General features: G+C 39.4%; 2 protein-coding genes across 3 annotated transcripts in view; both read left to right on the top strand.

The window, feature by feature from the left end:
- The window catches only part of LOC110013423 (uncharacterized), a 401209-nt gene that overhangs the window by 349316 nt on the left and 37854 nt on the right, over positions 1-14039 (top strand). The window lies entirely within an intron of this gene.
- Positions 22-3021, top strand: c-myc17 (transcriptional regulator Myc-1-like). Of its 2 annotated transcripts, XM_011486175.4 has the most exons (3): positions 22-255; positions 1220-1856; positions 2137-3021. In XM_011486175.4, exons 2-3 carry the CDS (start codon positions 1229-1231, stop codon positions 2625-2627), a joined length of 1119 nt encoding a protein of 372 aa, XP_011484477.1. In that variant the 5' UTR covers positions 22-255; positions 1220-1228; the 3' UTR covers positions 2628-3021. The 2 variants fall into 2 exon arrangements, with proteins under 2 accessions (XP_011484477.1, NP_001265781.1); NM_001278852.1 differs by lacking the exon at positions 22-255 and having other exon boundaries at positions 1229-1856; positions 2137-2627.

The following is a 14039-nucleotide window of genomic DNA, read 5'->3' as shown; positions in this document are numbered from 1 at the left end:
CGCGAAAACTGTGACGTGTTCAGATGTAGGGGAAAAAGTCAGGGTATTAAAGATGAGCGGAGCTGCGGGATGCAGTGACTCACTCTGAACATCGACGGAGTCAGTTTTGAACGCTGCCATCGACAAGACTTTAATACGAGAAAAATATTCATTTGGACAAAAATTCTACCCAAAGGATTTCTTTGCTTTTTCACAAACATTGGAATTTCGCAGTTTTTACGACAGTTTAATCAAGTTTTCTTCTTGTGAATAACGGTAAGTTTAAACAGCTGGTAACGTTTAATTCCCCTTAAATATGGGGGAAATTGTTTGTCGAAGTATTTATTTGCTTGTTCACAACCACACTTTACATTTTTATTTGTAAAATAAAATTGTATTTAATTTTTAAATAAATTTGCCGTGTTGTTTTCAATTTGAGAAACGTCGAACATATTTGCGGTACTTAGTTACTAAAAAAGTGATATATATCTTTTGTTTGATAAATGAATGCTGTTTTATATATTTACACGTACATTTAATTGTTTCTAGACAACTTTTGATAATGTAAAACACGGTGGATAATTTATGCATTGCTGTAATTTATCTCCCATGCAGTTTAACAGTTATGTTTACAACTATGCAAAGAAAAAAATAGCAATTCATAAGTTGATCCAAAGATAGAAATCATCATGCATACCTATTTATATGATGCATGTCAGCCTACATTAGCCTTTATGAACAGGAAATCATAGTGAGGATCAATTCTTAGAAAGCAACCACAGACTCAGCAAATGCAAGAGCTGCTCCAGATTTCAGAAGCAGCATTAACCTCTGATTAAGTTTAGGTTTTTTAATGATTTGCATGATAAAAAAAAGCCTTTTAGAAATAAGAAAATGACCACTAAAAACAAAGCTGAGCAGATATGTTTACTTCACTTCAGCATAAATTAACTGTGAAAATATACCGTGGATTCCACTGAAAAGTTTAAAAACTGTAATTTAGATAAAGCTGGACTGTCTCCTAGGTTTTTAGGGTCCTGGACTGTCAAAAGAGAGTTGTCATAGCAGAGAAAAGGACACCAGTTTCCAGGATGTTAGATAAAGGTGGTCTTGTTTTTTTTTTTTTTTTTTTTTTTTTAATGTGAGCATTCAGATAGAATATTGGCCCAAGACAGAGCCATGGTTCTGATCTGGTTTAGAATCATTAAAAACATCTAACCCATGTTTTGTTCCTCCACAGGCAGCCACAATGCCACCTGTGTTATCCATGTCAGGGTCCAACTATGATTACGACTATGACACAATTCAGCCTTACTTCATGGATGAGGAAACCTTCTACCCTCCTTCACTCTGCCAGCTCCTCCCGGGGCCAGGTGAGGACATCTGGAAGAAGTTTGAGCTCCTACCTACACCTCCTTTGTCCCCAAGCCGGGCACCGTCACCGTCCAACACCTCGCTGTCTGCTGCAGACCACCTGGAGGAAGTTTCTAACCTGCTAGACAAAGATTTCACCGCTTCCGAAACTTTCCTCCAGTCCTTCATCATCCAGGACTGCATGTGGAGCAGCAGCTTCCCAGCAGCTGAGAAGTTGGAGAAGGTGCTGTCAGAGAAGCTGGTTTCACTAAAGGCCTCCTCCACCTGCAGCACCTCTGCTGTTTCCAGCCTCACAGGTGGAGCAGCTGTTCTGAGTCAGACTGAGGTGAATCCCGAGTACCTACGGGACCTTCAGGCTGCGGCCGCACACTGTATCGACCCCTCGGTGGTGTTCCCGTGCTCCACAGTGAGCGAGAAGCAGAGCATATGTGAAGAACAGATGGAAGTGGGACCAGAGCTGTGTCTGGACTCACCCCCACTCAGCAGCAGTGACAATGAATCAGGTGAGAAGGAAACTCTTACTTTGGAAATCTGTGTAAACCTTCAGAGGTTAAAATGAGCTTTTGAAGTTGATGAACGTGTCATTTGGAACATTTTTTACACTTAGAGAGGGACTGACAAGGTTCTCCACATGTGGACTAACACTATCTGATGCAAAGTATAACAATAACTGTAGATCTTTTAGATGTTTATTGGCATTTGTCTCAAGGGAGGTTTGGGGTTTGTTTAGAAACTTTAATCCTTGTATTAATATTTTTGCATTTCATTTCTGTTTTTTTCCAGAAGACGAAGAGGAGGAAAACTGTGAGGAGGAGATTGATGTGGTGACGGTGGAGAGGCAGAAGACGCCACGGAGGTGTGCCCTCACTCCTCTGGTCCTCAAACGCTCTCACATCAACATCCACCAACACAACTATGCCGCCAAACAGCCTGCTGCGAAGCGGCCCAAGGCGGAGAGCGCTGGAGCGAGGCAGAGCCGGCGGTGCTGGAGTCCACGTTCTGATGGAGAGGACAGTGACAAGCGCATGACTCACAACGTGCTGGAGAGGCAGCGGCGGAACGAGCTCAGGATGAGCTTCCTGACTCTGAGGGACGAAGTCCCGGCGGTGGCCAACAATGACAAGGCGGCAAAGGTGGTGATCCTGAGAAAGGCGACAGAGTTCATTAAGGAAATCAGAGGAGATGAGAGGAAGCTGCTAACAACGAAGGAGGAGCTGAGGAAGAGGAGCCGAGAGCTGAAGCGACGACTTGAGCAGCTCAGGACTTTACATTAACCCACTAACGTAGCTATTTTTTGTGTTTTCTTTTCATTTTTATTGGTTGTTTTTGTGTCAGAAACGGAACTGCCCCCTATCATCTGGTCTGTGATCAGCCTGTTATTTATTTGTGTTTGGATCTTTTAAATATTTTAAGTTAAACAGCTATCTTCTTGTTGCTTTCATAAACAACTGATAAGAGTAGATATATTTAAAAGCCTTGAAAGTTTGTTCAAGTGTCAGCTGGTTTTTATCAGCAGAGAACTATGTGTGTCTAGTTAGATTGTTTCTCATTTGAAATAGTTTATTTTTATAATTACTTTATTGAACTGATTAATTTGAGAGAAAAGCTGCTCATCTGATGCTCAACCTTCAAAATAAAAGCCCTTTTATGGAGGTCCTGTGAAAGTTACCATTTGCTTCTGTTTTTCATTGGATTCATCTGTTCTTTAATAATCAGATTTCCAAATGTTTTTATAATGTTACTTTTGCTGAAGAGGTTTAAATTAATATTTGTTTTATTCATCAGCATCCACCAACGTTGAGTTTCCTACAAAAATCCAGATATAAACACTGAGAACTAATGCTGCTCACTAAAGGTATTAAAGTATGCATTAACAATCACTGAAATTTAAAATACTGAAAGAATTGCAACAAGTAAGTAACCAGGTATTAAAATGAGAAGGACGTTAGAGAGAAGTAAATTCAGAAAAGCTTTATTTTTTAACTACAAACGCTACAACTGTTGGATTCTAATAAGCTAAAAAGAGTCTAAATATGATCACCACCACACATAATGATGATCTGTTTCAAAAACTGATTAAAAATGTGTCAAATGCTACACTGCACATCTGTTTATGAAATTCAATAACAAAGGACAAAAAATAATTGAGATTCTTAGAATTAAAGGAAAACATTTTAATAAAAACTTTGTAAGAGTTTGAAGCAGTTTTTCAACATGAAACAGCCTAATTTTAGAAAAACCATAAGTCAGTAAAATCAGAAGTGAGGGATCTACTTGGGGAGACGAGGGTTTGATACCAGGATGGATTACAAAAATGAAAATATAAAGACAGACATCTCAACAGGGAGGATGATTTTCAGCCCTCAGACAGTAAAGTCATTTTCCTCCAAATATTCAGAGTTCATGAGACTGATACAGATTTCCCCCCAAAAACAGTTGCTTGAATTTATGTTTCATATTAATCTTAACATTAGTAACTAAAAAGGCACATTCACTTTTGTTTCTGATGAGTTGTTTTCTTTGTTAGAAAATAGAAATGGTTCCAAACGCCTTGCTGTTGTTGTGTCTTGGCATAGATTACAGATCTTTTGGATTAACAGATGGACCACACCTTCTTCCTTTCTCTTACCAAACAACACAAAATGTGAACCCCTGAGTCACCGACTCTACTGCCCAGACTGCTGAGTCATGCTCATGCATCTCATCCGTAGAGGTCAGCAGTGACTAAACACTTTTCTGTTGTCATGCTTTGATCTTCAAATTACATTACAGTTTAGTGCAAGCATCAAGATTCTGCTAAATGATAACTCCCTGCTGAACAAATGGGACTGGTTGAAGATGTTTCCCCTTACAAATTGATTATTTAGTCAGATGGACTCTGTCTCATGAAGGAGATTAAAAGTTCTCTCACATTTATGAGACATTGTTCAATGTCTCATAAATGTGAGAGAACTTGTAATCTCCTTCATGGGATTGTTGAATACAGAAAACAAAATCTACCTGCGTATGTTCTCCCTCAGGAATGGAGGTTTAGTTGAGTACATGAGGACGGCTGATCCAAACCTTTTATTGTTGAGTTTTACATTCAGTTTGAACGTACACCAACAATAAATCACAAACTTCAGTTAACTGAAGGATGTTTTAAGTGTTCCTTAATATTATCGAGGTCAGCACTTGAAAAACTGCATCTGCTGGTTGTGTGCTGAAATGCAACAACCTTTTTACATAAAATTTAGAGCTCTTGTTGTCCTCGTTTCTCCATAAACCTTTAGAATTGTTTGGTCCTATAACTCTATGAGAAGGCAGGAGCAGTGACAGAGTCCTGTTGTACGTTTTGTTATTGGGTGTTGTTTCTTTTCTCTTTTCTTATTACTTTAGTTGTATAATTTAGACTTTAAAATAACATGTAATTCTTAAAATCAGGGTGTTGCAATACTCAAAATAGCAATGGGGTCAGTAATGGATCACTTTTGTAGATTAATTGACATTTTATGTGAGTGTAGTCATTGAATGAACTAAAGGAGACAGAGCTAAAGATGCTGAGGCTCTCTGAGAGTGATGAGGGGGGAGAAACAAACGGGGACAGGGGCATCCTGCGCTGGGAAGGGTCAGACATTTTGGCAATAGAAGAAGGAGAATCAAGATAGTTTGGTGTGGTGCTGGAAGAACACAGTCAAAGATGAGATTTACAGGATCAGATTTCTAGGATCAGACAGAAAAAAAGTTAAAAGAATTTTAGTTACAATTTTGTAAAATAAAACCATTATTAAGATCTCAATAATCCCCCCCAGAAATACCAACGTTTTTTGTACAAATCTCACAACTGTTGCTAGAATAATATTTATAAAGTCAAGCAGTAAACTGAGAAGTTTGCTGCTATTTCATTTACTTCAAAATATTGACATGAAAAAAGCTAAGATGCAGATGAAGTCCACTTGGTTTTTAGAGTAAAAACATTTTCAAGCTGAAGTTCTTCAACTGTAATCCTCTTTTCATTGTAGTTGTGGTGGTTTTTTCCACATAACATAGGAGCTACTGTCTGTGAGTCATTACTCCTCTGTGGCAGCTGCAGCATTTTTGTCAGACTACTCTTGTTTTTTAATCGGACTCACATCCAACTGCAGTGATTCATGACAGATTCCCTTTTTTTTTTTTAACATCGTTGGAGTTCTGTGGCACATTGGGATTAGGACTAATTCCCTAATTTGCAAAAACATTCCTCATTTTCACAAAAATGTTTCTACTGCAGAAAAAATACATCCATCCCCTTTATTTCTGAAGAATGTCTGTTAAAATCTGGTAAAAGAAAAAAATGATGTAAATTAAGAAACAATTTCATTTGTACAGATGTGCTCTTCAAAACCAGACGGAACATTTAGTTTGAAAAATAGGTCAAAAAACATTTTTAAAACACTCTTTCATGTATTCCAGGACACTGATTAACCAAAAGATCTTTCAGAAAAGGCGGTGTTTATGGTGTTTATATTTCTCCTTCACACATGACACACACAGCCTTACCCTGGTTTATTGTGTCCCACTTGTTCGGTGAACGGCACATTGCCCTAATTATTAACTGCTTTTATGGGGCGGCCTCACAGAAGCAGTTAAAGGTAAATTCTTTCTCAAAGATAAAGTAATCAACACTCAGTTGTGTTTTCAGTCACTTAGAGTTTTTAGTGACAGAGTTTCAGGCCAGGCTTACAGGGATGGTTTAAACAGTTTAGTTGCCTTAAAATAAGGGAGAAACTGTCTTGAATTCTCAAATTAGACCTTGTTCAAATCTGGTTTGGTGAATGAAAGTCGAACGTTACTATTCAACTTCTGTTGGCGGTCTGGCCATCCCAATCTGGACGAATCTGATCTTATCTTTTTTAGAGAAATCTTGTGTTACCCTGAGAACTTCCAAATTCTAGATCATTCTCTCCAGTCCATCTGACAAAAAAACAAAAAAACTTCTCTTTGAACAACAGCAATACTCTGCCCAAGTCTGATCTGGAGCATCTAGTTTAGGGGTCTGCGACCTCTGGCTCCAAAGAGCCTCTGTGACTCTTTTACTCTTCCTCAGTGAAAGAAAAAACAACGTTTTTTTAATCATGAAAATGACTGTAAAGTAAAAAGTAACATAAGTAGTAAAGTAAAGAAAAAAAGGAAAGTAAACTATCTCAAACTTTATTAAACTTGTTCACTAACAGTTGGAGGACAGTACCCATCACAAGTTAAACAAGATTTTTTGACAGATTTTTGTGCGCCATCATGTACATCGAAAAATCTATTGGAAGTCAGAAAGCAGAACCAGGATAAAGGCACACAGAACTATAAGGCACATTTTCTAGTTTGGAACAGAGCACAGGATTTTTTTTGTGTGCCTCATTGTTTTGTAAGGGTCACTTGATTGGCTCTGATTTCATTTATTAAATGTAGATTCATGAATTTCAGCCAGATATGGTAAATTATATATATGTTTTATCATAAAGCACTGCCGATTTTACACTACTACTACATTTGCGGAGGTGATTTCACACAAGCAGTCTTATTTTGAAAGGAAGTCAAAAGCAATGACTTTTAATTTGAAAAAAGGCTAATTTCTCTTTATATTTATGATTTATAGTAACAATATCATAAAAAACAACTCTGAGTCTTATTTTTATTAAAGGTTGAAGTAAGACATTGTGGGTCCTGCTGAGTTTTTGTCAGTCAGAAATCAATTAGAATGGCTCTTCCTATGTTGAAGGTTGCAGAGCCCTGATCTAAATCTAAGAAAAAAGAATTGAAGGTATTTTAAGTTTCTGATACAAAGACAGAAGAACTGATAAGAAAGACCTGCTTTCTTAATCTAAAGACAGAAGGTTCAATCAGAATCTTCTCCATCAGAGCCTATTAGAGGTCATAGGTCATATCACAGGTAGTTTGGCTCAGCAAGTTGGTAAAAAGTTCTAATGCGCTCCTTAGCCAGACCGTTTGACACAGAACATGTCATCTCCCAATTCCTTCTCATAAACATGCTTATTTTCATAAACGCCTATAAACAATTTAGTCCATGTGTTGACTTGAGCTCAAAAGAACAACAGGTGGTCTTCAGACCTTTTTGGTTTCTTGCACCTGTTTAGAGGCTCACTGCTTCATCTCTGTTTTTATTTGACCTCATTACCTTATTTTTAGCCAAACTGAAGTTTGTTTGCATCTGTTTCTTTTAACTAACAGGTGATTTGTAGATAACGATTTAGTTGGTTTTGTCATAGTTTCTAATAATATCACATTTTGCAGAACTGCACCTCCCTCAACCATCCTGTCAAGTTTCTTTAAGCCGTCGTGATGGCAACCCCCCCCCCCCCCTAAGATTTGCCCACTTCTGTCTTTGCAGCAGGGTTTTCCCAAGTCGAGCCGCTCCCCACGCTGAGCGGAAAGTGAAACCAGCCTTTGTCTGAAGACCACTGACACTAAAAAGTGTTCCTTTTCCATTGCTGTCACTGACGCTCAAGTTTTTCTGCCGTGTGGTTTTGATATGTAAAGAAAAAGCTTTTGATGTCAGGTGTTTCAAAAAAGTAAAGACAAAAAACTAACAAAACGTCTTCGTGGGCGAAGCTTCTCTGAACCCTGAAACCGTAGGGAGTCTTGAGAGAAACTATTTTCCAGTTGTTGAGAATAACACACTTATGTTTCAGTGAAAATGACCCCACGAGTACAGGAATGTGTGATGTTCTCTGTTTTCAGTTGCTGAAGCAGGGAAGAAACTTCAAGCCAGCAAGAATCAGCTAAAATAGCTATAACAGTAAAACAAATGTTACATGGATGGGAACCCACTGTGAACGTTTTGGGACTGTAGTTTGTTGAAAACACATTTGTAAGTTCATTTTTGATGTTCAGTGAAAATATTGGTTCATTGAGGAAACTCTGCAATGACTGAACATTTTGAATCTATACTTGTTTAAGGAAAATGCTAATCCAAGGGGAACATCTGGTAGTCCAAATTGCTTTTTGAAGGTGAACCAGAATTTAAATCTGCATTTTTCAGGACATATAATAAATATGATAAGGCTGTTTTCAAATGTCACATCTGAATCAATTAATCAGTTTGTGAAATAAAAGTGTGAATTCCTGTGCAGCAAACAAAACGTCCTTTTGTGATGAAAAGATGCTGCATGCAGACTCAGAATGTGGGAGCTGAATGCTAGAGCAGGTTAACTAAAGCAGGAGAGGTGGTTCCCTGCAAATAGCCGGCATCAACAGAAATACTGAAGCTTTTAAAACAGAAAGAAGATTTCAGCAACTGTTTCTTTGACCCATGTAACTTTCGAGATAAGATCTAATGCGCAGTACCAGGATGCTGAAGCAAACCGCTGAAAAGAGAGAAGAGATCTGGTGTGCTAACGACCTCAAGAGAGAATAACCTGAAAGAATAACATGAAAACACGTTCACACACAAGAGAGGACCAGGATCCTGACAGAGATCACAGCTGGAGAAAAAACTCTTTATCAAATGTCATGTACACTTTGAGATTTCAGATGCCGGCAATTATTATTTTGGCTGTTGAACTTTATGCTCAAGACTGTGCAATCAAAACAAAATCAAAGCATAAAGGTTGGGCAATTTGACAGCTCAGGGGTTTTTGCACATTTAAAGGGAATTGCCCTTTTGAGTCAGGAATGAAAAACAATCACTAAGAAACGTGCTGTTATATTAGGAAAATCTAAATATGTCACACACGCGTAAATGTGAGCATGTAAATAAAAATATGAGTCATGGGTGTCTTCCCTACACTTCACAACTCACCACACTCCATCGATCCATTTCTGCAAAAACAAAACTACACCTAGGCTGCAGCGGGGCTCATACTGATTGTAATTAAGACTCTTGCTCTTTAGTTCAGGTTTTTTCCTGTCAGAGAAGTTGTTGCTTTCATTCAGGCCTTTTTACTGTCTTTTTTGTAGTGGTTCCCCATTTAGAAAGTCTCAAAAGACGCACGGCTCATAGCACAGTGTCTGCACACCCAGCAAACATCCTGTCTCTCGGTCAGAAATTTGAATGTGGTCGCAGTAACTCTGACAGAAACCAAAAATCTGAAGGTGTGTTTCCAACCTAGTACTTCTGAGGCCCACTTTCTTCACTTATGTTCCCAGAAAGGGACCATGGATGGAAATTCAAGGGGTTTACAAAAGTTCCTTAAGTGTCCAAAAACACGGTGGGCGAGTGGACAGACTGGGGACCAGTGACCCGTGCCAGACTGTGTGAGAAGTTATACCTGAATCCCAGTTTAAGGTGTGATGGAAAAATGCAAATCTCCCTAGGACAGTCCTCCAGATGTGCTTGACAATCATCTATCAATTTATTGACATCAATCTACACTTAACAAAAGATTATTTAGGCCAAGTGTGTCCTAGCATTAGGGCTTGTCCTGTTGCTTTTGGACAAATTGGGGGAAAAGAATTATGAGGCCAAAATATGAAAAATACATTATTTATTTGCACTGGAAGACTTAAGGAAGACATTGTGACTCTTTCTCAACAATATGAACACAAATTGGTCCAATCGTCTGTAGCCACAAGACAAACCCTCCTCATCAACCTTCCACCGCTGTGACTGAACAGTTCCAGTTTTTTTTTATCATCGTTTCCCATCGTTTCAGATTTTATGAAGTTTGCTCAGATGCAGGTTTACAAACTGAAATAAAAAAATTCAAGTTCTTTTTAAAAAAAAGTCACTTTTCTATCACAGCTACTCTAAATGAATCCCAAAGATGTATTTTTTATTATTTACTGTTTGATCATGAACTTTTCTTCAATAAACCATGCAGTATTAGATATACTTCTTAGAAGTTTATGTCCCCTTCATTTTCTAAACTAATAAACAACAACAGTTTCTTCTCTTAAATGTTACACACTCAGAAACCCAACATCAAATGTGTTCTGCAAAATACATTTTTAGGCATGACAAGTGAGAAGACATGAAATGTTTCTTGTAGTTGCTAGTTGCTTGTCAGGAAGAGAGTAACCCAGAAATACACAGTTTCCTGAACTTCAAAGCATCACCTTCAGATCTGCAGAGAAGCTTCACCTGCTGTGGTTTGTGACATCAGCTCACTGTTCTTCATCAGCTGAGGGGATCTGCATTAGTGAAAGTTTTAACCCTCACATTCATCTAACACACTTCCTTTGTAGCGACTTGTACCGTGAAAGAAGCTACAAGGTGTCAACACAGAAGGAAGCAGCTGAATTAGTTTTCTTGTGGATAATCTAATCAGACAACTGTTGTTTGGTTAACCAACGAAAAAGAAGAAAGTCAAAACTGCACCTGACAGCTCAGACTGCCTGGCTGATAAAACTCAACAAACTGCAAACTGATAAGCTCACACTGCACTGTTCTATTATCAGTGAAAATGGGGAGAGGCTTCAGTTTAGTTTCCTGCAGGATGGATCCTTACACAGGAAGGAAGCTCCTTAAATGGGCAGCAGGTGTTCAAGCCAAAGTTTGAAATCCCAAATGGTAAGAATAAATAGAAAAGGATTTTATCTTTAGACAATCTGGTTCAAGAGACTTATAAAAACATTTAGAAAACTTTAGTTTTTTTATTGATTATGAAACATTTCTTAACTCTTACAAGAAGGATTTACATACATGCAAGTTTTTTGGAGAGTTTTCCGAAAAGCTCCAAGCAACAGTCTCCTTAAATACTGTGCAACTCTTGCATAACCCAGGTCTAACAATGTATTTGACTAAAAAAAAAAAGTCTTTGCCATCCCTTATTTATTTATTTATTTTCCAGATGAGAGCTGAAGGCCTCTTGTGTTGGACATATTTTACTTTAACGAGAGGGGTTATGAATCTTCAGACAAACCAGAGGTATGTCTGAATAAACCCCTTTTGTAATCAAGGCCAAACTTTATTTATTTTAATCATATTTGAAAATCTTCTGTGTTTGACCGGACGGAAAAGGAAAGGAGGGAAGAAGAGAGAGGGATGTTCGAGATGGGGGGGATTGGAAGGTGATTATAGAAAGGGGGGATAAAACCATGAAGCAGCATAAACAAGTTGCTGGATGGTTATACTCATTACAGTGAGATTCAGATGTACTACAAGTCTATCAGGGCGGGGCCTGTCTACACACACACGCAAATGTTGTAAACACACTTGTTGGCTTCAAAAATGTTAACCTGTCAACATGTACACAACACAAATAATGTTCACACACGCATACTTATGCCTTCAAACCAACTAGTGTGAAATATTTCAGTCAATCACGCAAAATAATTGTGTAAAGGTGAGCTAACACCTGTGCTCGAGTGATTGTTTATGTTCTTCTAAAATGGATGATGGAATGTGAAAAGAAGGAGGGAGAGGTGCCAAGCCATCCCCACACCAAGACCCCCCGCCGCAGCAGCAGCGGCAGCCGGAACCCCCCAACGCCACACGGCAGCAGGTGGAGAACAACCGCCACCCGGGCCAGGGCCAGCAGGACCGCCACGAGGTCCACAGCGCCAGAGAGCAGGGAGGCATGGGGGGGACAGAGAGAGCAAGCTCCAGCCCAACACCAAAGGGACACGGACACCCCCCGGCTCTTGGTCTTGCCAGAAAGCTCAGGGATCCCTCTCCCTGTGTGGAGAGAGGGCCGCCAAGCCCAGGAAGCCAGCACCCAGGGAACACGGCCGCTGTTGCCAAGGGCCCAGTACCCCCTAGCAGAGATGGGGTAGGGGACAGATGGTCCTAAGTCCCACCTTCCATGTGAAATGCATGTGTGTGTGTTTGTGAGGGCGTGTATTTTTTGAAGGGTAAAGGGTGTGTGTACTTAGGGGGTGCAGTTAAATTTGGCGGGTAGGGCACTGAGGGGACATCTATTGATTACTCACAGTGATGTCCCATCACCCTCCCCACCAAGGGGCCCTAAATGTCTGAGGTGCAGTTAAAATTGGCGGGTAGGATGCTGAAATGACATCTGCTGCTTGCTAGCAGTGATGTCCAAGCACCCCCCCACCACCAAGTCTAGTGTTTAAGGTGCTATTAAAACCGAGAGGGGGGTCCAATTCCATACGGCAACCATGGGAGGGGGACCACTGCCAAGTAGCTCCTCCCCAGAAGGTACTTCGCAGGCTGACCCCCCCCCCCCCCCCCCCCCCCAGGCCCCATCCCCCGAAGCACCGACCCCCCAGGCCCCACACCACCCACCCCACACAGGAAGAGAGGAGCCAGAAAGCGTCCCCCCGAGCAAGCCCAGGCCCCCGCCCCCTTTGCCATCACTTATAACAACATTTAGTTTCTCCTATGCGCAAACAAATGCAGTTTTTTTTTTATATTTTATTTGAGAGTTTCTGTATGAAACCTTTTTAGTCCAGTCTTTAAATCTGATCTTTATCAAATAATTTGAAATGTTTTTTTTGTGTTTTTGTGAAATTTGTTTGAACAGTTGGAAAGTTCCCGAAACTGCCAAAAATAAAACCACACCAAAAACGAAAAGGTGAAAGTAGAAAGCTAAATATTAGTGATTGGTGGGTTTATGAAAGCCTCCAAAGTTATTACCTAAAGACACTAAAAGACACAGTAATTAAATCAAATGTAAGAAATTAGACTAAATGAGAAAAATGCAATAGCTGATCCACTTATGGTAGGGGTTAGAATCAGATAATGAAACCACTCAGGATTATTTTTAACTGCTGCAGGTGAAGGAAATCACTTCTATCAAGATACTAATTCTGACTTCACAGGTTTTTTCAGTGAAGTAAAAATTGCTGCACTTTAAACCTTTATCTTAGCATTGAAGGACTCTGATCTGATGTTGCCGCCTCAGTTTGTTTCCTCACAAACAGCTGGGATGTTGTGCTGCAAAGTGCCAGAAACTGTGTAGTTCTCATTACAATAATAAACATCTGTAATTACTTCAAATGTTGTGTTTTATTTACTTGAATGACCAAGCACTCCACATACGGGGATGTGTAATAAATTCTGGGGTTCCTGTACTCTAAAGCTATCAAACATTGGAATGCAAATTGGATTTCAGAGTAAATTACTCCGCAACTTTATAGCAGTGACACATCTTGGTGAGTAACCTGGACATCTCATTTTCCTAAAAAAAAGGGATCCAGTAAATGAAATACTCTGGAGGATCAGAGGGGAGTTCTGTCGTCCGCAGCTGTTGTGCTTCAAGCAGAACAAATTAACGCAACAATTACCGAAACTCAAGTTTAGGATAACAAATGTACTCAATTATCAGAGTTTTTCAGTATTCCCAGAAGGACTTTCTATCAGAATGATTCACATGCAAGAATTCTCTTTAAGACATTTTTTCTAAATTCCAAACGTTTGCATCATTAGGAAATGCCTGATTGTTGGTAAGCCATTTAACATTAACATTCCTAATTTGTTTCACACAATAATTTCAAAATCATGATGGTGTATTCTTGCTGATCCTAATTTTCAACTAAAATGTTGTTTATAAAAAAAATGTTTTTACTTTAAAAAAAAAAAAGCGTCCTTTTAAAACACAGGAAGTTCCATTCATGGAATCCAACAGAAACGGCCACAAACACTGCCCACACAGTTTATGACAACCTATCTTCTAGATAAGAAACATCCAAAAGTCCCTTCATGATAAGACAAGACCACACTTACTTTCTCTGCACCTCCTTCTATGGTTTGCTGAGCAACAGAGTCCTCTACAGGTCTAAGTGTACAACTGCTGGGAACTGCTGCACCCTGT

This window comes from Oryzias latipes, chromosome 17, assembly GCF_053564925.1.
Source record: "Oryzias latipes strain Hd-rR chromosome 17, Olatipes_Hd-rR_3.1".
Lineage (NCBI taxonomy): Eukaryota > Metazoa > Chordata > Actinopteri > Beloniformes > Adrianichthyidae > Oryzias > Oryzias latipes.
The sequence above is the reverse complement of the archived record's forward strand: the minus strand, read 5'-3'. Positions and strand labels throughout refer to the sequence as shown.